The 27,773-nt window shown below is 42.9% G+C and overlaps 1 protein-coding gene and 1 long non-coding RNA gene across 2 annotated transcripts; one reads left to right on the top strand and one right to left on the bottom strand.

The window, feature by feature from the left end:
- Positions 1-52: 52 nt before the first annotated feature.
- ZNF18 (zinc finger protein 18) lies at positions 53-24,242 on the bottom strand. Its single transcript, XM_045586523.1, has 7 exons — positions 23,548-24,242; positions 21,340-21,836; positions 19,704-19,818; positions 18,095-18,183; positions 11,777-11,861; positions 10,787-10,894; positions 53-1,268 (listed from the first exon to the last, which is right to left on the bottom strand). The coding sequence occupies exons 2-7, from the start codon at positions 21,721-21,723 to the stop codon at positions 484-486; spliced, it is 1,566 nt and encodes a 521-aa protein (XP_045442479.1). The 5' UTR covers positions 21,724-21,836; positions 23,548-24,242; the 3' UTR covers positions 53-483.
- On the top strand, positions 5,414-19,785 carry LOC123652938. The gene is made up of 3 exons (XR_006742525.1): positions 5,414-5,425; positions 15,948-15,953; positions 19,650-19,785. It is a non-coding gene; the product is annotated as an uncharacterized LOC123652938 (long non-coding RNA).
- Positions 24,243-27,773: the final 3,531 nt, after the last annotated feature.

Below are 27,773 nucleotides of genomic sequence, written 5' to 3'. Positions count from 1 at the left end.
ATTTTGAGTTCAAGTCAACGCACAGTGGACACTTAAGACACAAATGAAATAGGATTCTGCTAAGTTTATTTTAAAAAAGGAACAGGACATTAATTTTAGACCAATATGACAAAGAACACCTGAGCTCCCGGTCCTCTATGCCTCCCTGGGCATAGATGGCCTGCTCCAGGGCCCCCGGTTCTGAAGGGCCAATCCCAGGTGCTTCCCATGACAGCAACTGTGGCTAATCCAGTTAACCTCCTCCCAGGTAGCAATTCTAAAATGGAACCTCCAAGCGATAGGTTTTTCCCATCTCTTCCCAAAGAGATGAGATCCAATCCACAGGCTGACACAGTCTCCAAGTCCAAACTCATGTGCAGACACTCTCTTTCCTTATCCAGGCATAAGAGAGCAGGGATATCCACTAACAGACCTAATTCCTCCTGGGGAGCTATGTGTTTCAAACGGGCCAGGACACAGAAATGGGCTAAGCGTGCATGGCTCCTAAAAGGGCTTCTTTGCTAAGTGGGTCCTTTGATGTTTATCAAGGCTAGAACTCCAGCTGAAACTTTTCCCGCAGCAGGAACATTTGTAAGGTTTCTCTCCTGTGTGAACCCTCTGATGCCTATTAAAGTTTGATCTTTGAATAAAGCTCTTCTCGCAGACGGGACACTTGTAGGGTTTCTCTCCTGTGTGAATTTTCTCGTGGTGGCGCAATCTGGAGAAGTCACTGAAGCCTTTCCCACAGTACTCACATTGACAAGGCTTCTCTCCCGTGTGAATTCGCTGATGTTTCATGAAGTCTGAACTCCGCCGGAAGCCTTTTCTGCAGGTGAGGCAATGGAAGTATTTCTCTCTGGTGTGAGTTCTTTGGTGAAAAGCAAGCTGAGAGTTCCTATAGAAGCTTTTCCCACACTCCCTGCAGGTGGGCAGTTTCTGGACCATGGGGGCTCTCGGCTGCCCTTTAGGGGAGGCCTCTTTCTTCCCCTCCAGACACAGCACAGACCGTTCCCCTGGATGAGGATGAGGCACACGACGGCCTGGCTGCTTCCCAGAATTCTTTTCTTGAGGAGAGAGCTGTTCCTCTACTTGCTCGCCGGGAAGGCTTTCCTGAGCCTGAGGGAGAGTCTCTTCTTCTCCACAGCGGCCCGGCTCCTCTTCAGTGAGGAGGCCACTCTGGGAAGCCTGCGAAGGCGGCTCCTCTGAGGTGCGACAGGGGGCATCCGGAGGCTCCTGGTCCCTGTGATTTTCCAAGTTAAGGTTCTCTTTGTCATTCTCCTGTCTATCTCCTGAAAGAAAAGATTTAAAATAGTTCAATGCATGGCATGCCCTAACTTCTGATCCATATGTCAAAGGTCATCAGTGAATACATAGCTATTGCAATATTAATGACTATTCCCTAGCTGTGCATTACATTCCCAAGACTTATCATCGCAAGTTTGTGCTTTCCCCAGACTTCTCACCCATCAGTTTATTATTTGTATCTATGAGTTTATTTGTTTCATTTTGTTTGTTCATTTGTTTTTCAGATTCTGTATATAAGTGAAATCATATAGTATCTGACTTACTTTGACTTATTTCACTTGGCATAATACTCTCTAGGTCCATTCATGTTGTTGCAAATAGCAAGATTTTATTCTTTTTTATGGTGGGGTAATATTCCATTTGTGTGTGTGCATGCATCACCTCTTCTTTCTTCATCTGTCAATGGAAACCTAGGTTGCTTCTATATCTTGGCTATTGAAAACAATGCTGCAATGACCGTGGGTGGGTGCATATATCTTTTCAAATTAATGTTTTCATTTTCTGAAGATTTGGTAAATACCCAGAAATTGAATTGTTAGGTCATATAATAGCTCTATTTAACATGTATTTATTATTAAGAATCAGAAAAACAAGGGTATTATATAAGAGTGCAACTTTAAAAAAATGACTGGCTATTACCTGATTACTAGAAGCCCGATGCAAGGAGCTAGAGTCCACATGTGTCAAACACAAGGCCCTCGGGCCAAATCCGTCCCGCCAGGCCTTGCAATGTGGCCCGCACCGCGCTGTCATCACTGCACTCCGCTGCGTTTCCATCACAATGACAGTTTATGACTGTTCAGTAAACCATTCGGCCCGCGATTTAGGCTGGATTTTAGATTTTGGCCCCTTCTCTGATTGAGTTCGACACCTCTAAGCTAGACCCTCACTGCCCCAGCTACCTCGGATGGCCCTCACGGCCACTCACAGCCACGGGCAGCCCTCGCAGCCCCACAGCCTCATCCAGCCCTGGCCGCCCTGGCCATCCTTCGCAGCCACTCACAGCCCTGGGCGGCCCTTGGAGTCCCTCAAAGCCCCCGCTTTGTCCGAAAGGTCGTCTAGAAGGATGTCCAGAAGGTCATTTGGCTGTTTGGTCTAATTAGCATATTGCCTCTTTATTATTAAGATATGTAAAAGATAAATATGATCACTAAAAACAATTTGAGCCCTAGCTGTTTTGGCTCAGTGGATAGAGCATTGGCCTGCAGACTGAATGGCCCCAGGTTTGATTCCAGCCAAGGACACATACCTGGGTTGCTGACTTGATCCCCAGTAGAGGGCTGCTGGTGACCCAGGAATGTGCGAGAGAAGTAGACCTAAACTTGTTAATGCACAAAGCCTTATCACATATTCTTCTCACATAGCCAATCAATGATTCTCATCATTGATGTTTCTATCTCTCTCTCCCTCTCCCTTCCTCTCTGAAATCAATAAAAATATATTTTTAAAAAATAATCTGAAGAGAACAGTATACAGAAGATAACCAAATCAACCTCAATCACACAACCCGAAGATAACAACGAGTATACATTTCCTTCTAGTCTTTATTTAACCGATATATATGTATATATGTACGTGCTTTTACCTGACATAACTGATATGTTTTATATATAGTTCTAAATCTGGCTTTGTAGCATTTAAATTGTAAATGGTGGTCTCTATCAATTTCACATGGATTCTCTCCTCAGGGAACACAGAAATTCATGAAATGCATCAATGTGTCATTTTACTATGGTTTTAACATACAGTGAAGCTGTAGCATAAAAGTGAATCTATGCTTCAATCCAATATTCACTTGTGCTTTGTTAACTCATGTATATAACAGTTGAAATTTTATTTTTTTCATCATAGCTTAAATTTTTGGTAATTACAAGTTAATGGTGCATATAATAAATATTTTATTTTAGTTATGAAATTTATTTTCAGCTTTTACAAATTACTTTATTCCTGCAGATCTAATGAAGCTACTTCCCTTTCTCTTTCCCATACTTGCCTTTCAGATTATCTGCTGGTGACCCAGGAATGTGCGAAAGAAGTAGACCTAAACTTGTTAATGCACAAAGCCTTATCACATATTCTTCTCATATAGCAAAGGTACTTTCATCTTTAAAGAAGACCTTATAAGTATCATTTTATTTATTTTTTTTTTTTATTTAACTTTTTATTTTTTTTTTAAATATATTTTATTGACTTTTTTACAGAGAGGGAGAGATAGAGATAGAGAGCTAGAAACGTCGATGAGAGAAAAACATTGACCAGCTGCCTCCTGCACACCCCCTACCGGGGATGTGCCCGCAACCAATGTACATGCCCTTGACCGGAATCGAACCTGGGACCCTTCAGGCCGCAGACCGACGCTCTGAGCCAAACCGGTTTTGGCATAAGTATCATTTTAAAAGCTGAATAATGGTCCATCATGGAGATGACATTATAATCACATGATAATAAACATATTTTATTTAAGAATTCTTCTACTATGGAAATCTGTTGTTTGTTTTGTTTTTAAAACTATAAATAATACAGGGATAGCATTTTGATTTATAAATTTTTTTTAATATATTTCATTGATTTTTTTTTGCCCCCCTCTTTCCCTCCCACACATCCCCTCCCTCCCCAGAGTTTTGTGTCCATTGGTTGTACTTATATGCATGTATAAAAGTCCTTCAGTTGATCTATTATCTCTCCCAGATCTTCCTCCCCTCCCAGCTGTAATTTGACAGTCTACTTGTTGATATACTGTCTCTATATCTATCTTTTGGTTCATCAGTTTATAATGTTCTTTATCATCCACAGATGAGTGAGGTCATGTGGTGTTTCTCTTTCATTGATTGGCTTATTTCACTCAGCATGATGTTCTCCAATTCCATCCAGGTTGCTGCAAATGATGAGAATTCCTTCTTTTTTATGGCAGCATAGTATTCCATTGTGTAGATGTACCATAGTTTTTTGATCCAATCATCTGCTGACGGGCACCTAGGCTGTTTCCAAATTCTGGCTATTGTATATTGTGCTGCTATGAACATAGGGGTGCATATATCCTTTCTGATTGGTGTTTCTAGTTTCTTGGGATATATTCCTAGAAGTGGGATTACTGGGTCAAATGGGAGTTCCATTTTCAGTTTTTTGAGGAAACTCCACACTGTTCTCCACAGTGGTTGCACCAGTCTGCATTCCCACCAGCAGTGCACGAGGGTTCCTTTTTCTCCACAACCTCGCCAACACTTGTCGTTTGTTGACTTGTTGATGTTGGCCATTCTGACAGGTGTGAGATGGTACCGCATTGTTGTTTTGATTTGCATCTCTCGGACAATTAGTGACTTTGAGCATGTTTTCATGTACCTTTTGGCCTTCCTTCTGTCTTCTTTTGAAAACGTTCTATTTAGGTCCATTGCCCATTTTTTAATTGGATTATTCATCTTCCTTTTATTTAGTTGTATAAGCTGTTTGTAGATGTTGGAGATTAAACCTTTATCAGTGGTATCATTTGCAAATATGTTCTCCCACACAGTATGCTTTCTTGTTGTTTTGTTGATGGTTTCTTTTGCTGTAAAAAAGCTTTTTATTTTGATGTAGTCCCATTTGTTTATTTTCTCTTTAGCTTCCATTGCCCTAGGGCAGGGGTCCTCAAACTTTTTAAAGTGGGGGCAAGATCACGGTCCCTCAGAGAGCTGGAGGGCCAGACTATATGAACTACTAATTCCTACTGTAACACCTCGGCTGCGCTCACTGCCCAAAAAACCTGGCGGGCCGGATCAGACTCCTCTGCGGGCCGCATGTGACCCGCGGGCTGTAGTTTGAAGATGCCTGCCCTAGGGGTAGTATCAGTGAAGAAGTTCTTTTGGCATACGTCTGAGATTTTGCTGCCTGTGGATGCTTCTAGTATTTTTAGGGTTTCCCGTCTGATGTTTAAGTCCTGTATCCATTTTGAGTTTATTTTTGTGAATGGTGTAAGTTGGTGATCTAGTTTCATTCTTTTGCATGTGTCTGTCCAATTTTCCCAACACCATTTATTGAAGAAACTGTCTTGACTCCATTGTATATTCGTGCCTCCTTTGTCAAATATTAATTGAGCATAGTGATTTGGGTTGATATCTGGGTTCTCGATTCGATTCCATTGATCTATATGTCTGTTCTTGTGCCAGTACCAGGCTGTTTTGAGAACAGTGGTTTTGTAATATAGTTTGAAGTCTGGTATTGAGATCCCTCCTACTTTACTCTTCTTTCTCAGGATTGCTGTGGCTATTCGGGTTCTTTCATTGTTCCAAATGAACTTTTGGAGAGTTTTTTCTATGTCAGTGAAATATGTCGTTGGTATTTTAATGGGGAGTGCATTGAACCTATAGATTGCTTTAGGAAGTATAGACATTTTGATGATGTTGATTCTACCAATCCATGAATATGGTATGTTCTTCCATCTCCTTACATCTTCCTCTATCTCTTTTTTCAGTGTCGTGTAGTTTTCCGCAAATATAATAGGTCCTTTACTTCCTTAGTTAAATTTATTCCCAGGTATCTTAATTTTTTTGGTGTGATGGTAAATGGAATTGCTTTTTTAGTCTCTGTTTCTGCAGTTTCACTGTTGGTGTATAGAAATGCCATGGATTTCTTGGCATTAATTTTGTATCCTGCTACATTGCCAAATTCATTTATTAAGTCAATTAGTTTTTTAATGGAGTCTTTTGGGTTTTTTATGTACACTATCATGTCATCTGCAAATAAGGATAACTTTACTTCTTCTTTTCCAATTTGAATGCCTTTTATTTCCTCCTCTTGTCTAATTGCAATAGCTAGTACTTCCAGTACTATGTCAAACAGGAATGGCGAGAGTGGGCATCCCTGTCTTGTTCCTGTTCTTAAAGGGAATGGTTTTAGTTTTTGCCCATTGAGTATAATGTTGGCTGTGGGTTTATCATATATAGCTTTTATTATGTTGAGGTATGATCCTTGTACTCCCACCTTGTTAAGAGTTTTTATCAGAAAAGGGTGTTGGATTTTATCGAATGCTTTTTCTGCATCAATTGATATGACTATATGATTTTTATCTTTCAATTTGTTTATGTGATGTATCACGTTTATTGATTTGCGGATATTGTACCATCCTTGCATTCCTGGAATAAATCCTACTTGGTCGTGGTGTATGATCTTTGTGATGTTCTTCTGGAGTCGATTTGCTAGAATTTTGTTGAGGATTTTGGCATCTATGTTCATGAGGGATATTGGCCTGTAATTCTCTTTCATTGAGTTGTCTTTATCAGGTTTTGGTATTAGTGTGATGCTGGCTTCATAGAAGGAGTTTGGAAGTGTTCCTTCCTCTTGAATTTTTTGGAATAGTCTGAGGAGGATAGGTCTTAGTTCTTCCTTGAATGTTTGGTAAAACTCTCCTGTGAAGCCATCTGGCCCTGGGCTTTTGTTTGCTGGAAGCTTTTTGATGACTGTTTCAATTTCTTCCCAAGCCACTGGTTTATTGAGATTTTTAGATTCTTCCTGATTGAGTTTTGGAAGTTTGTATTTTTCTAGGAATATGTCCATTTCCTCCAGGATGTTCAGTTTGTTGGAGTTGTTCATACAATAGTATTTTGTAACAATCCGTTGTATTTCGGTGGGGTCTGTTGTTATTTCACCTCTTTCATTTCTGATTTTGTTTATTTGGGTCCTCTCTCTTTGTTTCTTGGTTAGTCTGGCTAGAGGTCCATCTATCTTGTTTATCCTTTCAAAGAACCAGCTCTTGGTTTTGTTGATCTTATGTATTGTTTCTTTGGTCTCTATGTCGTTTATCTGTGCTCTAATTTTTGTTATTTCCTTCCTTCTGCTTACACTGGGCTTTTCTTGTTGCTCTTTTTCTAACTCTTCGAGTTGTAGAGTTAGATCATTTGTTACACTTTTTTCTAGTTTTTTGCAATAGGCTTGTAAGGATATGAACTTCCCTCTCAAAACTGCTTTTGCTGTGTCCCATAGATTTTGGATTGTAGTGTTTTCATTGTCATTTGTTTCCAGGATGTTTTTAATTTCTTCCTTGATTTCTCTGGTAACCCAGTCCTTGTTTAATAGCATGCTGTTTAGTCTCCATGTGTATGATTTCTTTGGATTATTTTTATTGTAGTTAATTTCCAGTTTTATACCATTATGGTCTGAGAAGATGCTTGATATGATTTCTATCTTCTTGAATTTGAAGAGACTTTGCCTATGTCCCAAAATGTGGTCTATCTTTGAGAATGTCCCATGTGCATTTGAGAAGAATGTATATTCTGTGGCTTTGGGGTGGAATGTTCTGAAGATGTTTGATTTATAAATTTTTATCCACCTTTCTGATCAATACTTTCAAGAAGATTCCTTGAAGTGGAATTACTTTGTCAACAGACATAAATTGTCATTAAGGCTCATGACACTGACGAATTGATTTCCAGAACAACCATGCCACCCTCTGGTTTGAGAAGCTGGGCAGAGGGAAGGACTGTTCAATACTGAAGTACTAAATATTTTTTAAATACCTTCATCTAGACCAGTGAAAATGATTTTTTTCACTGCTCTAAGTTTTAATTTTTAAAAGATGAATTTTTCCCATTTTAAGCTATTTTTCATACTCCAAGACTGCTGTCCATTTTTTATTAGGAAAATCTTTTTTTCTTATCAACCTGCATTAACTATATACTAAGAATATTAATCACTTATCTGTCATGTTCATAAAAAATATTTTTCACCACTCTGGTTACCTTAATTTTGCTTGGGGTTATTTTTATAGAAGTTGTGGGGATTTTCTTTTTAAATATACTGAAATCTATTAATCTTTTCCTTAATGATTTTTTTCACTGCTTTAATACTTATAAAAATCTTCCCCATCCTGTCCTGGCCAGGTGGCTCAGTTGATTGAAGTATCATCCCGTATACCAAAGGTTATGGTTAGGTTTCCTCTCGGGGCACATACTGTGGGTTCAATCCCTGGTCAGGGTGCGATAGGCAACTGATAGATGTTTCTCCCTCTATTTATATATCCCTTCTTCTTTCTAAAAATCAGTAAAAACATATTCTAGGGTAAGAATTTAAAAAAAAAAAAAGAAAAGAAAAAAATCTCATCTAGTCATAAGTCAAATATTCATTCATTTTTTTTTATTATTTTCACATTGTGCCTTTTTCATCCATCCCTGACTTATTTTGGTATATGATATACATCAAATTTAAACTAATACCTTTCCCCAAAGTTTTTTCCTGACATTACTCACTGAAGGACAGTTTGTCCCATGGATCTGTGAGAATTTCATCATATGTAAGATTCTTATACAGGCTACCTTCTTTTCCTAAGCTGCCTTTTCTGTTCCATTTGTGCATCTATTTTTACAACAGTATTCCATTATTTTAATGATTTTACCTATTTTAAATGACTCTTAATATTTATAGATCTAATATTGATGAAATATTCATCTTTCAAAACTTTTTACGGTTCTTGCAGTATTATTCCATATAACTACTTAAGGATCATTTTCCAAATCATTGTTTTTAATCCCTTGGGATTTTGATTAGCAGTATGAGTAAGCTTTGTGAGGCTTACCCCTCTGCTGGCCCGTTTTAACCAGGAGCTATTCTTCAATATGGTCAAGTAAATAGCACATACATGCCCTCCTGTGACATGTGCATTCAGTCTGAGTCCAGATCTGGCAAATCGGCTAACTGTAGCCTCCAGACCGAATAGACTGAGCCAGTCCTTTTCCATCTTTCCATTGTTACTTCCACATGATCCGGGGTCTCATCCCTGCACATCAGGACTCCTACATCAACTCTCCACCGGGTTCCTTTCCTCCACGTGTTCCCTCCCAGGCTTGCTTGCACACCGCTACTTCCTCAACCTCCCTTTTTTCTTTTTCTTTTTTTTTTTAATATATATTTTATTGATTTTTTTACAGAGAGGAAGGGAGAGAGATAGAGAGCTAGAAACATTGATGAGAGAGAAACACCGACCAGCTGCCTCTTGCACACCCCCTACCGGGGATGTGCCCACAACCAAGGTACATGCCCCTGACCGGAATCGAACCCGGGACCTTTCAGTCCGCAGACCGACACTCTACCACTGAGCCAAACCGGTTTCGGTGTCAACCTCCCTTTCCACTTCTCTCTCTCAGAGACCCACACTGGCATCAGTTTCTGTTACTGAGGCAGACTAGCTTTGTAGATTCTCTACAGTCTGGTTCCAGGGAAGATGTAATGGGCCATGCCAGCAGATGGGATGAAGGGAGAAAAAGAATAAGCTGGGGATATAATAAAATCCCACTGCATGGGAAATCTCTGTACCTTTCACATTTTGCTGTGAACATAAAACTGCTCTAAAAAACAGTCTAGTAAAACAGAATTCCTATTGTAACAACCTCTAAAGCAGTATTTTCAAACTTTTTTGTCTGCTATTCACAGTAAAAAACATGTTTATATCAAAAATATAGTTTATGTACATATATTCAGAACAAAAATTTCCTGAAACACTACCTATCCTGATATCTAGTATTTTCTCATTGTATTCTGATATTTTCCATTTAAACTTATTTCATTTTTTTAATGATGGCTATAATCTATAAAATGATTTCACAATACACTAATTGGTCATGAAATGAAGTTTGAAAAATACTGCTCCAAAGGAATCCTTGAGAAATAGTATTATAATAAATATATTGCTTAAAATTAAAATTATATCCCCCATTTGATGCTTGCTCTCTCTGTGGTTTACCAGCAAAGAAAAATAATTAATTAGACCCCCACTGGGGAGAAAGAATGATTTGTCATCGGGTCACATCCTTCACTTTCCTTCTGCCACGACTCTGGGATCTTTTGTATATATATAAGTGTGTCTACGTAGAAAGATTCCACATAACCACAGTATTTCAGAAAAATGTAGAGAAGGCTAAAGGGGGATTGCTATTTTATGGCAGAAGAAGTCTGTATTTCTTCTTTGTGCTACTTAATGAAAGCTGCATTGAGATTAGCTAAAATAGCCCTAGCCGGTTTGGCTCAGTGGATAGAGTATTGGCCTACAGACTGAAAGGTCCCAGGTTCAATTACAGTCAAGGGCATGTACCTCGGTTAAAGGCTCCATCCATGGCCCTAGATATTTCTCTCTCTGTGTCTCTGTCTCTTCCTTCCACTCTCTCTAAAAATTAATGGAAAAATATCACTCAAAAAAAAAATGGTAATGCCATAATTTCTCCTTCATTTCTGAAAGGTAGTTTTGATGGATATATACCTATAATTATACCTATTGGTCTCAATCTGTACTAATTTAACTCTCTCTGAGAAAGACAGCTGTCATAACAGATAAGACTGAAGGTGTACTCTTTCTTCCAAGATTAACTGTGTGTGTCAAAAGCCCCATACCAGATATCTGACATCTGGATCCAAACCTAGCTAACCAGATCATGACCAGTCTTAACTAATGGAATAGAAACCCACATCCTAACATATCTCCACCACCTCCAATTTAATGACAGGAGACCAGAATGGCTCTGACCAATGAAAGATAACTCACCTATGCAGGTGGGTTTTAGGATCTTCTCACTGACATGCAGGCACAGTCCTGCCGGCTCTTCCCCACACTCAGTTGAATTAGTCAGGCCAGGCTTGGAACTGGAAATGCCTGGACAGAGAGAGAGAACATGTGGGCCTCGATGAACTAGGAGGACTGGGGACTTGCTGTTTTTCAAAAAGATTGTCCTAGGTGAGAGAGGAAATAGGAAGGCTCTGGAACCACTTAAAGTAGCTCATCTTAGAAGTTTGTTTGGAGCTTCTAAGACACCAGTACTAACAAGATAGCCAGGATAAATGGTGAAGACCACAAGAAGAATCTGGGCTGGTAAAGTCAGACCACCTGATGACAAAGACCCCTCCAATAGTTGTTTGAGACTGTGATTAAGTACTAAAGAGCATAGACTCAGAGCCAGCCACAACTGAGTTTCTTCTTAACTCAGCACTTAAGAGCTACATAACAGTGAGCAAATGACTTGATCTGTCACTACTTTTATCACCTTAAAAATCAGAGCCCTAGCTGGTTTGGTTCAGTGGATAGTGTCTGCCCGGGAATTGAAGGATCCTGAGTTTGATTCCAGTCAAAGGCACACACCTCAGTTGCAGACTTGATCCTAGCCCTGGTCGGGGAGCACATGCAGAAGCAACCAATCAATGTGCCTCTCTCACATCGATGTTTCTGTCTGTCTCTCCCCCTTCCATTCTGTCTATAATATTCTCAGGTGAGGATTAACAACAACAAAAAAAAGATGAGAATACCATCGCCTATTTCAAGGAGTTACTATATGTTATGTGCTCACGATAGTTCCTGGTACACAGAACATATTTAATAACAGGAAGTTGTTACTATAACTCTGCTATTTGCAGCTCACTCCACTTCCCAATGGTGTCACTATGATAGTCTTCACCCAGAGAACCTCAGGGAGCTAAGCGTACACAGAAAATGCTTAACGGCCTTTCCATGTTCTTTCATCCAGCTAACCCATGCCCTTACCTCCTGAGACCATTTTCCCATAGGTCTCCAGCATGAGATCCCAGTATTGCTCCTTCTGAATGGAATCCAGGTGCCTCCAGTGCTCCTGGAAAAAACACAATGCTGTAAATTCATCGAAGGTTTCTGCCTTCCCTGCTTATCGAGGCTCAGAAGAAAGCAATGTGTCTTAGGAGCCTACCATCAGAATATGTAGAAAATCATAGAAGGTGGTTCAAGAAAAAAGCCAAAGGGAAAACTACAGTCCCTATATCAGTATTGTTTATCCTGGGTAGAAAACAGGCTTTAAGTTCTACATTATTTTCAAGTTGCCTGTGTTCAAGAGTAGAGGATAGAAAGCAAGGAGCCCTTTCTTTTTTCTTTTTTTTTATTTTTAAATAATTCTTTATTGTTGAAAGTATTACATGTGTCTCTTTTTTCCCCTTTTAATTTCCTCCAGCCTGCCCCTGCCCACCCCCATCCCAGGTCTGCAAGGAGCCCTTTCTATACTGTCCTTTGCTTTAACTCTTCCACTGCCTACATAGAGGTCTTTGAATAGTAAGAGCCTGATTTTCCCAATATTTCATTAATATCTGAAAATTCAAGAGGGAAAAGAGAAAAAAATAAAAGGTATTTGTTGGAAAGGCAAGTGTAAATCAGCAAAAAAATGGGAAGAAGCAACAATGAAGTCAACTAAGCTGAACACCTCAGAGGGAAAGAGACTAGTGGGTTCAGAGCAGAGAGAGATGCTGCAGCCACACACACCTGGGCCCTCTGACAGTCCTACATTTAGGGTCTAACATCAAATCAGGTTTCCTCCCAGGGAGTGGGAAGTTGAAGAGTTGTCTAGAGCACGGAGCCCTTCAATTACCCCCAAAACACGCCTTTCTTACGCTATGGACCTAAAGACTCAAAACTGGGAATGCCATGTAAGTAGGGTCTACTTTCATGAATTCAAATTTCAATCTCCCCTCTAAGAAAACAGATTGTATAGCAAGAGTGATTTACAACACAGTCTTTGGAGTCAAACATACAGGGTTTCAAGTCCCAATTCCCCACTTCCTAGATGTGATCTTGAGCAAGTGACTTAATCTTTCTGGGCTTCAAGTCCTCACCTAATGATACAATAGTACTGAACTCAAAAATTGTTGGAATGCTTAACAGAAATAGTGCAAATATCATCTGAGCACACTGTACTCTTCATTCATAGCATTTATCAGTTTATTAGTTATGTATATGTACATTATGCATAAGACAGAATACCCAATCTTTTCTATACACACAAATATAAAAGTATTTAATCAATACTTGGCTCCACGAGCACACAGTACCATAAGAAAAGGACACTCCACTGTTCTCTTCCAGTCCCCAAGCCCCTGTCCAGGACAGAGTAGTCACTCAACACATATCATCTGGGTGAAATGTTTGCTCTTAGCAAACAGGTCCTCAGTAAATGATATATATATTGTTATCATGCAATCTATGGGATGCTCAGTCTCCCAGACTAACCCCAGAGTTTGCAGAGAGAATTAAGAGATTCTGATCACTTTCAGAAACCCCACAGTTGATAGCCATGGATAATTGTCATGAAAAGCCAGCTAGAGTACAGGGAGCAGAAAAGAAGAATGAGAAGATAACATTATCTTTCTATTACAAATAATATATATCAAAGTGAAGTGGAAATGGTTGAAAAGTAATGGAACACCAAAAACTCTCTTAACTAGCAGGTACTAAGTGGGGGAGGAGGAAAGAAGGGCAGGAAAGGAGTTGACCTTTTTAGGGTGAAAAAAATGAAAAGGTAAATAGTGACCTTAATATATTTAATTATTAACTAGAACCATGTTTTTAAAATAAGTTTTTATTGACAGTGTTTTTAAAGTTGAAATTGTTAGCAACTTACTTTGTAAATCTTCTGTGAGTGAAGCTACCTTAACAAGGTCCTGAAAATAACCAACTTGAACAACATTGCTGACTACAAGGGCTCTGAGTCTTCAGTGAGAACACAGACCCTTGCTCCCTCTCTCCTCTCTCCCTGTTTCCCCTTCCCTCTCTAAATAAATAAATAAATAAGCAAACAAACAAACATATCCTTGGATGAAGATATAAAAAAGAAAAGGAGGCAAGATACCAACTGCACTCACCCTTGCTTTTTCTCATTTTTAAAAGAGGAAGAAAAATCCAAATTGCTATTCTGGAAGGGTGGGGGTAAAAGATTTGATGGAGAAATATGTCAATTTTATGTGGCAACAGCACCATCTGGTGAGTTAAGACATTACCACAACTCACTTGCACCAAGTTCTTTGTACTGTATTCCTTTCCCAAAATTTTAAAACACAGGACTGTGAGTAAATGTATTCCCAAGTGCATGTGAGGTTCTAACTCAGTTTCTAATGAGTAGGGACACTACTTTGTTATTCTGGCATTATTCACTAAGTTCCTAATTGATGAAAGAGATTAGGGCCCTAACAGGTTTGGCTCAGTGAATAGAGCATCAGTCTGCGAACTGAAGGGTCCCAGGTTCAATTCCGGTCAAGGGCATGTACCTTGGTTGTGGGCACATCTGCAGGAAGCAGCTGATTGATGTTTCTTTCTCTTTCATCAATGTTTCTAACTCTCTATCCCTCTCCCTTCCTTTCTGTAAAAAATCAATAAAATATATATATTTTTAAAAGAGATTAGGAAAAGTGATTATTTATATTTAAAAAAACCTGCACTCTCCAGCCAGCTTGGCTTAGTGGTTGAGCTTCAACCTATGAACCAGGAGATCATGGATCAATTCCCAGTCAGGGCACATGCCCAGGTTGCAGGCTTGATCCCCAATAGGGGGTGTACAGGAGGCAGCCAATCAGTGGCTCTCTTTCATCATTAATGCTTCTGTTTCTCTCTCCCTCTCTTTGCCTCTCTAAAATCAAATATATATATATATATATATATATATATATATATATATATATATATACGTTAAAAAAAAAAACAAGACCCCTTCACTTACAAAGGATTCCATTAAGTATCAAGGTCCTTCTGATGCAAATAGCTGTTGTTTGTTTGGGGGAGGGATATTAGGATTGGATAGAGATAACTTATTTGTTTAGGTTAAGTAGTTGTTAATCAGTTATCTGCTACATATAAGGAATTTAATACACACTCACGCACGCATGCACACACGCACACACGGTGCTACTGCTGAGCATTTTAAATCTTTTGACATTAAACTATCCAGAAAAGGTCATGGTTAATGTCATTGTGTAGAATTAATGCTTAATTCTACTAGTTAATAAATTGTATATGTGTGCGTGTGTGCGTGTGTGTGTGTGTGTGTGTGTGTGTATATAAATATATATATATATATATATATATATATATATATATATATATATATATATATATATTTTTTTTTTTTTTTTTTTTAACCAAGCATTCTCCTGCATAAAAATTTGGTTTCTGGGTACCTTGAAAGTAAAAAAGACATCCTTGAGTAACTGAAAAGATATATCCCTTCCCTGCACCCTCCGCATCCCTTTCCCAGGGTGAACTGCAAACCTGGCATCCAGTTTCCACATTATGGAGCCTGGCAAGCTGGAGCTCAGGCCCGATCTCCAGCCCCACATTAAGCACCACCTACCGGCTTTACTACCTTCACCTGCACTCGTTATTACTTCACCAGGCAAATCTCAAGGGTTCCCCAAAGGTTTGAAACAATGAATGTTTTGATTAAGGTGTATAGGTTCCTGGAAATGCAACTTTTCAGAACTTTCAACTACATTATCAAGATGAACCAGTCCCAGAGACTTTTGTTTATAGCCAAGATGGAATAGGGACTGAATTTACCTTGGTGTCTGAAACAACTGATAAAAGAGAGAAACTATACAAGAGTTTTTGGATAGGGCACCTTAGAGCAGAACAGAGGCCTCTGAAAGTGGGAAATGAATCGGCTGAGCCTCACAGTTGCCCACACTTATTGCCTGTAGAACATCCAGAGCAGCAGAGAGGGGAACCGGACAGAGCAGGTCGTTCCCTGAACTGAGCAGGAGCTCAAAGGAGTATAGAGTCAACAGGGCCCGAATGGGGGAGCTGCACTAGGAGAGCCCCAGAGATCTCCAGAGGGACCCCTCCCATAAAAGCAACAGAGGGAACAATCCTCAGAGCTTGAAGTATATTTCCAGAACCACAGTGGGAAACCCTGTCCATCAAGGAGCTTCAGGTAGCTTTCTAGATGGGTATTGCGCCTCAGTAGTGGGGAAAAATTAGCCCTACACTAAAAGCTTCTCTGATGCCACCTAACAAACTGTATCCAAATAACCTAACTGTATCCCAGAGCAGAGCTCATAGACATTTATAGGATTGCAAAAATATCCAGCCCTCAGCAAGGTCAAATTCACAACGATTAACATCTGATCAAAGATCATGGGGCATACAAAAAAACAGGAAAGGACCACTCATAATGAACAAACACAGGTGAAAAATTAGCAGACAAGGACATCAGTACAGATATTATTACCATATGTTCATGAAGGTGGAGGAAAAATTGAACATTGTAAGTATATACATAGCATTTTAAGTATATACATAGAAGATACAATAAAGCCCCAATTCAAAGTTATTGAGATTAAAAATACATAAGATTAAAAATACAATGGAGCCGAAACCAGTTTGGCTCAGTGGATAGAGCGTTGGCCTGCGGACTGAAAGTTCCCAGGTTCGATTCCAGTCAAGGGCATGTACCTTGCTTGTGGGCACATCCCCAGTGGAGGGTGTGCAAGAGGCAGCTGATCAGTGATTCTCTCTCATCAATGTTTCCAACTCTCTATCCCTCTCTCTTCCTCTCTGGTAAAAAAAAACAATAAAATATTTTTTTTAATTAAAAAAAAATACAATGGATGAGGTTAATAGCATATTAGAGACTAAAGAAGAAAAGATTAATAGACTTAAAGACATTACAATAGAAACTATCCAAAATAAAACACAGAAAGTAGAAAAGAAAGAGAGCACATGCCACATGTGTATAATTCTCAGAGGCCTCAAAGAGGAAAAAAAGGAAGACAGAAAAAAATAGTTAAAGAAATAATGGTCAATGCCCTAGCTCAGTGGGCGGCAAACTCATTAGTCAACAGAGCCAAATATCAAATTTCAAACAGGACAACAATTGAAATTTCTTTTGAGAGCTAAAATTTTAAATTTAAACTTCTTCTAATGCCACTTCTTCAAAATAGACTCATCTAGGCCATGGTATTTTGTGGAAGAGCCACACTCAAGGGACCAAAGAGCCGTATGTGACTCGTGAGCCGCAGTTTGCCAACCACGGCCCTAGCTGGTTTGACTCAGTAGATAGAGCATCAGCCTGCAGACTGAAGGGTCCCAGGTTCAACTCCAGTCAAGGTTATATGCTCAGGTTTCGGGCTTAATCCCAAGTAGCGGGCATGCAGGAAGCAGCCAATCAATGATTCTCAGTCATCATTGATGTTCTTATCTCTCCCTCTCCCTTCTTCTCTGAAATCAATAAAAATATATTTTTTAAATGGCCAAAAATGTTCCAAATTTGATGAAAACTATAAATTCACAAAGTTTAATGAACCCAAGCACAAGAAACACAAAGAATATTATTCTAAGGCTTATCACAGTCAAATTGTTTAAAACCAGTGAAAAAATATTAAAAGAACCAACCATGAAAGATGCATTATATGCAGAACAAAGATAAGAGTACGTGTGGCATGATTCTATTACACAGAGTTCTAGAAAATGCAAACTAATGTATGGTAACAGAAAACAGATCAGTAGTTGCCTCAGAACAGGGGGAATGTGGAGGGGTAGGAGGGAGGAAAAGGAAACCTCTGGTGGTGATAGATTTGCTTATTATCTTGTCTATGATCACGGCTTCATTTTTGTATGAATGTATATATGTATGTTCATCGAAAACTTTACCAAACTCTACACTTTAAACATGTGCAGTTCATTGTTTGTCCATTACTCCTCCATAGAGTTGGGCAGGAAAGACTAACCTGTCCCACATTAGCTATAACCATTCAAAATCTCAAACTGACTCGTTGTGAGAGGCTTAAATAGGAAAGGAGATAGTATTTTCTCAGCATAACTCAAAGATAATAAAAAAGGAGACACAAGATTGCCTCTTCAGAGCAACTGCTTCCAGATTCCATTACTCAAGATGACAATTAGGAAACATTCCTTCTTAAGAACTGAAACTCAGGTCTCATTCCACAGATATTATTGTTATCCTTGCTAGGCCTTCCTCCTCCACTTTTGAGACTCCTCCCCCTTTCACTCCTCCTGGCTGATACACCCTCAAAGCCTGGTTCCGGGAGAGAGAGGCAGGGCCGCCCAGCTCACCTGAGGTGCTGTGTGGAGAAGGGAGGTTCCAAAGTCCTGGTCTCCGATGAGTCTCTCCTCAGGCTGAGCAGGAAGCTGGGAAGCAGGCACTGGCGAAGTGAAAAACAGGAAGTCTCAAGAATCCGATGTCCTCAATCAGTCCCCAGAGGGTACAGGTAAAAATCTCTGCAAATTAGAACTGACACCTGCTCCACCATCTATGCCTTCAGGAATTGTACAGTAGAAACTCGGTTCTCGAACTTTATTAGTTCCAGAAGGCTGCTTAAGGAGCCATTTGTGCCCTGGCTGGTGTGGCTCAGGTGGTTGGGCATCATTCCGAGCACCAACTGGATTCTGGGTGAGGGTACATGCCCAAGTTGCAGCTTGATCCCTGGGGGGTATGCAAGAGGCACCCAATAGATGTTTCACTCTCACATTGATGTTTCTCTCTCTTTCTCCCTTCCTTTCTCTAAAGGTTAATTAAAAATAAATAAAACTTTAAAGAAAAAAAAGTTTGTTAGAAAACTGATTCATTTTCCCCCATTAGAAATAATGTAAATTGGCCCAGCCGGCATGGCCCAGTGGTTGAACGTCAACCTATGAACCAGGAGATCATGGTTCCATTCCCAGTTAGGGCACATGCCTGGGTTGTGGGCTCAGTCCCATATGGGGCCTGCAGGAGGCAGCCGATCAATGATTCTGTCATCACTGATGTTTTTATCTCTCTCTTTTCCTCTCCCTTCCTCTCTGAAATCAATAAAAAATATGTACTAAAAAAATAATAATGTAAATTAATCTGTTCCAGACCCCAAATGATTCCTTATTTTAACTTTTCTTATATACAGTGAATGTTTAATGTACTGTTTAATCTATAAATACACACTTCTTAAATTTATCGAACCACACCCTACTTGCTGTAAACAAAGAATTTTTCATATATCACTGTCTCAAAAATGCTATCGCCAGCTAACTGCTTTTGTTTAGCCAATCAAAAGCAGATTTTCTGCCTTTTCATTTACCTGTGATTGTTGTTTTGTGAGCACTTTCACACACTTTGCAACATTTGCATGCTAGATGGCCTCTTTATATTTTAAAACTGTGCTAATCCTCAATTTCTGCCCGTAACAAAAGCATCACTCCTTTGTTTATTGCCTGAGTCGCTTTTTGCCAAGCTGAGCTATCTGCATAAAAGGGTTGTCAGACCAAAATCTGAAGTTTTTGTTCAAAACCAAGCCATTTTTTCTGTGAACAACTTGGTCGAGAACCGAATAGTTTGAGACAGGAGGGACCTCCCTATCAAACTGCAATCCCCTCCAACCTTACAAACAATCTTACCCATATTTTCTCCCACCTCCTTCCTCAAAACCAAAATCCGAAAGGCCTAGCCCAGACAAAAAGTGTTTAAATTAGTTACAGGCTTCAAATATCCAAATCAGTGTGTTTGAAGTACAACTACCCTGTTTTTGAACTTTTTAGAGATTCTCCCATCTGGGCAGCATTGGTTTCAACCCACTCACCAGTAGGCCACATGTTTCTCCAACAATGCACACACACCACCTGAATAACTGCCCACTAGACTCCTCCTTCACCAAGTGGCTCAGTGGCTCCCCGGGCCCAGAGGGTAAATTACCAAGTCCCAGCTCCTGAGATGTCTCTTCAAGAGGAGACTCCACTTCCCCCACTTGGCAGCCTGCAGACTCCACCTGCTTGGGTAAGGTGTCCTGTCCTAGAACCTGGATGCTGATCTGGAGAAGACAGAGGACTAGTTACTGAAAGATGCAGAGGAGAGTTTCTGAAAGCTTCTATAACAGACCATGACAGCCTTTAGGGACATGGAGAGAGGCAAAAACTGCTTTTCTTTCTAGTGCAGTGGTTGGCAAACTCATTAGTCAACAGAGCCAAATATCAACAGTAAAACAACTGAAATTTCTTTAGAGAGCCAAAATTTTTCAACTTAAACTATATAGGTAGTAGGGTACTCCTAAGCTGGCCTTTGCTAAAAATTCAAGGGGCCAAAGAGCCACAGTTTGCCGACCACTGATAGTCTAAAGATGGAATGGGCCCTAGCCTGTTTGGTTCTTTGGATAGAGCGTCAGCCTATGGACCAAAGGGTCCTGGGTCCGATTCCGGTCTAGGGAACATGCCTCAGTTGCAGGGTCCTCCTGGGCCCTGGCCCTGGTCAGGGCACGTGCAAGAGGCAACCAATTGATGTGTTTCTCTCACAGCAATATTTTTCTCTGTCTTTCCCTCTCTCTTCCACTCCCTCTAAAAATCAGTGGGAAAATATCCTTGGGTGAGAATTAAAGAAAAAGAAAAGACAAAGATGGAATGGGATGGGATGGCTTTATCTTCAATCCCTAATTGGCTAAAAAGTGTTGAGTCACAGGGAATCTTAAGAATTAGGTGCGATATGGGGATACCCTGATGTAGCATATAAGAAATACATATTTGTTTTTTGTCCTCGGTTCCTGGCACAGAGCTCCTAAAACCCTTGGAATTACCTGAGGGACAGGGGTGACAGGAGCAGCTTTTGTTATTTATAATGAGCCCCTTTCAACCACACCAGGGTTTCTGCTAATGAGGTGATTCTTGGTGGACCCTGAGATGGCTTCAGGATGAAGGCTGGTCACCAGAGGTGATTAGAACTTTCAGCCCCACCCCCAACCTCTGGGGCAGGGGAGAAAGTCTGGAAATGTTCACTCACCAGTGGCCATCCATAAATCAATCACATGCCTAAGTAATGAAACCTCCATAAAAACACCTAAACTATGGGATTCAGGTGCTTCCTAGTTGGTGAATACACAGAAGTTGATGGCCTGGAGAGGGCATGTGAGCTCTGGGTGACCCCATCTCCTCCAACTGCCTGATCCTGCATCATATCCTTCATAATAAACTGGTAATGTAAGTAAAGTGTTTTTCCTGAGTCCTATGATTCGTTCTAGCGAATTCTATGAGGACAGTGTTTGGGGAACCTCCAAATTTTAGCCAGTTTGTAATAAGTATGGGTGGCCCTTGAGACTTGTAACTGGTGTCTGAAATGGGGGCAGTCTTTGAGACTGACCCTTATCCTGTGGGATCCGAGTAACCCTGATATTCAGTGTCAGAACTGAATTGAATTGTAAGACACCCGGTTGGGATCAAGAGAATTGGAGAACTGGTTGTTAGTGTAGAAAATTCTACATATTTGCTATCGGAAAAGACAGCAAACCTGATAAAAGCCCCGAGGAGCCGTGATTCACTAACAGATCATAGTATCCTCCGCTTACCCACTGCCACAGCTTCTGGGGGTTTCTCTTCAAGCTTTCCACCAGGGTCACTGCCTCCTCTCCGCTGCCAGGACACTGTTTGCGCACCCACATCTGAATCTCCCCGGGCAAAATGGTCAGGAACTGCTCCAACATGAGCAGCTCTAAGATCTGCTCCTTGGTGTGGACCTCTGGCTGCAGCCACTGGAAACAGAGCTTCCGAAGTTGTCTCAGGGTTTCCTGGGGCCCAGACATCACCTGGTAACGGAACTGCCTGAAAAGCTGGCGAGCAGCCTCAGGGCTGGAGGGCTCCCCTTGAGGGGCAGCATCTGGCCCAGAGATCGGGGAGTCCTTTGCCAGCGGTGGCAGCAGGACTGGGGCCTGCCCCTGCTCAACAGGCATCATCAGGCCTGCCACGTCCTTCTAGGCGAAGTTCTTCTGGGACGAAGTTGTCTCTGGGGAGGACGACGTCTTCACAGAGCCTCGCACAGGAACACGCGAGGGCGTGAGATCCAGTGCTATAGAGAAGAAAGGGGTCACGTTTTCAGAAAGAACAAATTCACATGCTCTATCTCAGGCGTCTTCAAACTACGGCCCGCGGGCCACATGCAGCCCGCAGAGGAGTCTGATCTGGCCCGCCAGGTTTTTTGGGCAGTGAGAGCAGCTGAGGTGTTACAGTAGGAATTAGTAGTTCATATAGTCCGGCCCTCCAGCTCTCTGAGGGACCGTGATCTGGCTTTAAAAAGTTTGAGGACGCCTGCTCTATCTGAAAAGCCAAGGAGTCAACCACGGATCTTTCCAAATCGATGGGTGCACTATTTTATTTTGCAAGATTGTAAACGTGAAGCCACAGAGCAAACCACTAATACTTATCTAAACTGTCACCATCACCCTGACCATTTTACCAGAGTCCCTCTCACTCTTCAAATGTCCAGCCCAACCTGAAGCATCTTCACTACAGGTTTCTGGTAAACAGCTCTTCTGCAAAGCACTTTTATCTGCACCCACATGTCACCCCTCGGGAAAATGAAGCTGAACAAGGACATCAATGCCCTAGAAATAAAGGCTAACGCTGAGATGAGCAGATGCTTCCATAATAAAGATGAGGTTGAACAGAGCAAATTAGTTCCTCCCCAAAAGGTATGATGAAATTTCTAGGTGACCTCTTTTGAGTGCCAGAGGAATGCATTAAGAAAACCTGTCCCACCCGGAATTTTAAACCTCGGGCTTTAAAAAATTTTAGAATAAATGCTAACTACCTTGAAAGCATTCCTAAGGACTTGAACCGAGTAATATTATGGTGAATGGTATCAAAATTTAGAAGACGGTAAAAGGAGAAATATTAAATGGCAAAGTAAATGCTTATCTAGTTAACTTTCTTGCATGTGATCCTGATACTGGATTGATTACTCAGTCAATCCTTAAATGTTATGAAGGACCTAAAGGGCATCATTCTCCATAACACTAACCACAACCAATACACACCCAGTCACGTGGGTATCTGGCTTAATCAGAGATCAGTACAACACTCTATAGCTTTTGATAGTGGCTTTTGCCTTGACATACAAAAACCTATGACAAAAAAAAAACAAAAAAAAAAAAAAAAAAAAAACCTACCACTTAACCCAAACAAGTCATTCCATATCACCAAATCATCCTTAAAAAACTTTCTCAAGAGAACAAAAAAGAGCAAAGTAAATATATTTCACTCAGATATTCATGCAGTAACCAGTGTGCTACCGTGACATATATTATGTGCTCAATAAATACTGGGATAGATCCTGCAATCAAGGTACCTGACCTTGACAGGAATCGAACCCAGGACACTACAGTCCACAAGCCAATGCCCTATCTATTCACTGAGCCAAACCGGCTAGCACCTGAGTCCTCTTTTTTATTAGGCCGGGCCCTTAGGCTCTGTCCTTGGACATTCTATTCCAGTTTTATCAAGAATCCTGCAGGGTCCAGTTTAGGGAAAATCCTCCAGCTTTGGTATCTGATCCAATAGTATCTAACAGAAGTCTCTATTCTACCCTTGGTAGCTGACCACTCCTGATACACGATTCACCCTAATCTGCCTTCCCCAAAACACCTGTTAAATCGGCTTATTGAGAAGCCCTCCTTAAGCCAGATGTTCCCTCTAGTTTTCCATCCACTGACCCCCACGTGCCCTGTTGTAGCCCTGCAAAGCCCATCTGAGCAGTAACCCAGGAATAAAGTGGGCCTTACCGTCTCTGACAAGTACCTGGAGTAACGTTTTCTTTAACAGGTGACGTGAGGAATATGTCAGCTCCGTATTAGGCCCCGTTCATGTCATCTCTAACCTCACAACTACCCTGCACGGTAAGTATAAAGTGTATAGATTAGGAACCTCTGAGGTCCCCAGGGGCGGAGAAAGCTCTGATGCCTGTGCTTTGGGGAGGACATGCCAACTTTTGGAAATGCGTGGGGCGGGTCTGGGGTTGTCAAAAAACGGCTTTTAGCGGCTTGGAGACCAGGGTTGCTCCAGCCCCAAAAGGCGCTGCGCAATACTACCAAGTGTCCTCCACGCTCCGGCCCCCACTCCGACAGCACCGCGGGCAGCCTCGGCCAGCCGCCCGTCGGGGCTCCCTCGGCCCGAGATCCATTCCCAGCCTGTGGGGGAAGACAGGACGCAGGGGCCCGTCTTCGACCCCAGTCCAGGCACGTGGCTGGAGGGTCCAGAGGGGCCCACCGGCTCCAGGACAGAGAGCCGGGCCGGGATACCCCCGCCGCCCCTCCCCCGCGCTCGCCGCGTCGCCGTGTCCCCGCGCCGCCGCATCCCCGCGCGCGCACTGCTGGCGCCCGGCGCGCGTCCGCCAGCCCCGCCGCCCTCTCGGGGACCTGCCGACCCAGCGCGGACGCGGGCGGCTCCAGGCCCGATCCCGAGAGATCGCGGCCGGGCCCGCCCAGTCTGCGCGCTCACCTCAGCCCGCGGCGCCAGCTCTGGGCGCACTTCCGGGAGACCCGGGGCTGCGTGCGCCTGCGGCGACGGGCCACGGCGAGCAGGGGGCGGGGCTAGCGGCCGCGGGGCGGAGCGGGAAAGGGGCGGGGTTCGGAGGCCGCGGGGCGGGGAAGGGAAAGGGGGCGTGGCCAGACGGCCTCAGAGCGGGCGGGTAAGGGGCGGAGCTAGGAGGCCTCAGGGCGGGGCTAAAGGGAAAAGGGGCGTGGTAATGCGGCCACGGGGCGGGGCGGGTAAGGGGGTGGGGCGCGAGGGGCGGGGCAGAAGCTGAGGGGCGGGTTCCGATTGGCCGCCCGCGCTGTCCATCCTTGCCCGTGGCTCTGCTGCGCCGAGGTCGCTCTCAGCCCAGCGCAGCCTGCCATTCAGTTGTCCCTCGAAGCCCCGTGAAATCTGGTGCTTCTCAGCAAACACACCTGTCCAGGCTGCAGTGCATCCCAGGCGCTGGGCTGCACTGCGAGGAGGGCTATGAAGATAATCCCCTTTGTCTGTCCCAGACGCCTCCGCCAGCCCCACACCCAGAGCTCAAAGGCCCGCTTTCATTCTCGGTTCTTCACCCGTGTCTTGACTTTTTGCTATTCTTCCCCCACTTGGCCTTCCTGAGGCTTGTGATCTGCCCCTACCTCGCCGTCCTCTCCAACTCGCACCAACTTTGCATTTCCTGGGCGCTCTCCTTCCACTTCGCTTTCAGCATTGGAGTTCAGAGGGGAAAGATTTATAGTTTCCATTAAATTCACCAAGGGACCTGTGACCCTGTTAAAGCTTTCCAATGGCTGTTATCTTTCTTGCTAGGTGATCACTAACAGCTAGCAGGTTGAAGAAATGTCAGACTCACACAGGCAGGAGCAGTTTTTCTGGCTCACCACCACAGACACCCCAATCCTCACCCAAACTCACAACTCCCTCCACTTAGGTTATAGGTCCCTCTTTAGATTCCTTCAACCCCTCATCATTTGTCGTCAGGTGACCGGCCACACACCTCAAGAACATAACCAATGTGCTGCTTGCTCCCAGACTGCTCCCCAGGGGGCCCTCAAGACACTCCCATCTTTTCCCACTCACCAGGCCAGAGGACAGGTTCCCAGTCAAGACTGACAGGTCAACTTCACACACATGCCCCCATAAGGCATTTCAAATATCTACTAACCTTTATATTTCACTTTCCCAGAGTTCCCGCCACCTCATAAAGGCTACCAAGCTAGTAAAGGGCCTCGCTGAACATCCCCTTCCCAGTTTTGGCCTGCCCACCCCCCTGCCCGCGGTCCAGCCTTCATCTCTCAAGTCACCCAAGGGGTGGCCACTGCACCACAGATCCGCTGGAACTTGCTTATCCTTTATCCTCAAGCCTGAAAACAACACCTCACTAGGCTAACTCTGGAGGTCTGAGAGACCTGGATCACCCCACTTAGCCTTAGCCCTCATCGGCATCCCATCAACCCCTCACACCCCCACAGCCTCAGCCCTTTCGAGCTTATGTGCGGCAGATCCTTCCTACTCAGAAACATCCCAAATGCCTCTAGCCCTTTGGGAGATCATCTCCCCACTCTCCAACTCACTGGCCACCCCCTTAGGCAACCTGCCGACCAGTTCTCCCGAGGCCTACCACTGATTCTTCCCTTGATCCTACACTAGAGCAGGGAGACTGGGTATTCATCCAGGCACCCTACAACACAGGAAAGTGGAAGCCAGGGGCTCCAGAACACATGGACGGTGGCCGAGCTACGGGGATATCCATCCTGGGTCCACTCCTCCAAGTTGAAGCCCCTGCACCCCAGACTCCACCGCCCATCAGCTTGTATCCAAGCATCAGCCTCAGACCAACTTGCCTCAAATTTATAAAAATTCCTCAGGAACTGTAAGCCCCCAGACCCTTAAACTAATCCCCTATGAGCTAGGGGATTAGTTTAAGGGGCATTCGCCCATCACCCCTCACTATCCTGTTTATGCTGATCCCAATCTCCGAGCCCCCATCCTGGCTAGCCCCCTCCCTACCTAACGACCTACAGCAGAACAATTCTATGATCTTATCTTACCCTTACTCAAAGGAGTCCCTTCTGTTAGTCCCAGGACTGAGACATAGTGGCTGACTTTCTTGTGGGATCGTTATCTTCAGGGAGATTTCATAGACTTTTCCTGGGATCAAATAACCTCCTGGCCGGAAGCCAACTCTGGGGATTAACTGAACAAGAATTTAGCCTGGGAGACCCTAACTCATCCTCTATTCTGGCCAGTACTCCTCGGAATCTCCCTTGTCATTATTAATATGCCGTTCTCTTGTGCCATCTGGTTGGCATTACCAGATGTTAGAGTCTGTAGGGAAGCACGGGACTTGGTTGGAAAGTCTGTAAGGAGGATTCTCCTAAAGGTCGGGGGGCCTCTGAGGGGACTTGCTGAAGTCGGCAGCCCCTACCTTGATTTTTCCAAACAAGTATGATCCCTCCGGGGGTGCTTTGCTAGAATCTCTATGTTTAGTCTTTAAAGACCTGACCTTATAGAAGCACATATTTTCTCAAGGATACTTGCCCTGCTGATTGTATCTAGAGGTTAATTTGAGTTCAAGCTGTTGTTACAGTAAAAAAACCATCGAGGCAGGTGAACAGGCCTGCTTTTACTTCTAAAGTAAAACAGTCCCTACACCTCTCTTTCACAGAAACCTATGTCGGAGTAATCTATCTGTTCATCCATCGATCAGGGTCTGCTGGTCAGCCCCGGCTAGAGTCTACAATGACTTCCCCGCCAGCCTTCTCTTCCTCTTATTGTGTAGCAGGTCTACCCTATACCTTTTAAAGATCTCCTGCCCTGGCCAGTTTGGCTCAGTGGATAGAGTGTTGGCCAGCAGACCAAAGGGTCCTGGGTTCAATTCCGGTCAAGGGCACGTACCTCAGCTGCAGGCTCCTCCTCGGTCCAGGCCCTAGTCACGGCTCATGCCGGAGGCAACCAACCAATATGTTTCTTTCACATCAATATTTCTGTCTTTCTCTCTCTCTTCCACTCTCTCTAAAAGATGAATGGAAAAATATCCTCAGGTGAGAATAAAAAAAAAAAATCTCCTAAGTCCTCACTATCTCTCTCAAACCTAACATATCACCTCCTCAACACCACCAACCCCACTCTCTCGTAGGACTGCTGGCTCTGTCTTCCCCTCTCATCAGCTAGCTACACGGAACCCCCAACCTCCTTACACCCATGGGCCAACTCCAGTCTGTCCTTCCACTGTAAGATGCATGGAAGGCTCCCGTTCCAACTCCTGTGCGTGAATGAACTTTATATTCTCCAGGCCACAGAAATGACAAGAGGAACACTCACAGGCAGAGCTGTTCAGTTATTCCAGTCACATTTAAACAATATAACTGGACACTCATCCAACAAAGTCCCCATCTTAGGATCAGGAACAACCAACACTGTCCTAGCATATCAGGCACCACCTCTTTGCATCAATAGAACTCTCCATCAGGCATCTCTTTGCATCAACATAACA

This window comes from Pipistrellus kuhlii, unplaced genomic scaffold, assembly GCF_014108245.1.
Source record: "Pipistrellus kuhlii isolate mPipKuh1 unplaced genomic scaffold, mPipKuh1.p scaffold_m20_p_23, whole genome shotgun sequence".
NCBI classification, from domain to species: domain Eukaryota; kingdom Metazoa; phylum Chordata; class Mammalia; order Chiroptera; family Vespertilionidae; genus Pipistrellus; species Pipistrellus kuhlii.
Note: the sequence above shows the minus strand (reverse complement) of the source record. Positions and strands in the feature narration are given on the sequence as shown.

Bases quoted from the DNA above. Each gene is read 5' to 3' on its own strand.
- ZNF18 (XM_045586523.1), bottom strand. From the start codon at position 21,723: ATGATGCCTGTTGAGCAGGGGCAGGCCCCAGTCCTGCTGCCACCGCTG. The intron at 19,819-21,339 runs GTAAGCGGAGGA...TGTCTTCTCCAG, and splicing joins CCCAGAAGCTGTGGCAGTGG to ATCAGCATCCAGGTTCTAGG. The intron at 18,184-19,703 runs GTAATTTACCCT...TCACTTCGCCAG, and splicing joins ATCTCAGGAGCTGGGACTTG to TGCCTGCTTCCCAGCTTCCT.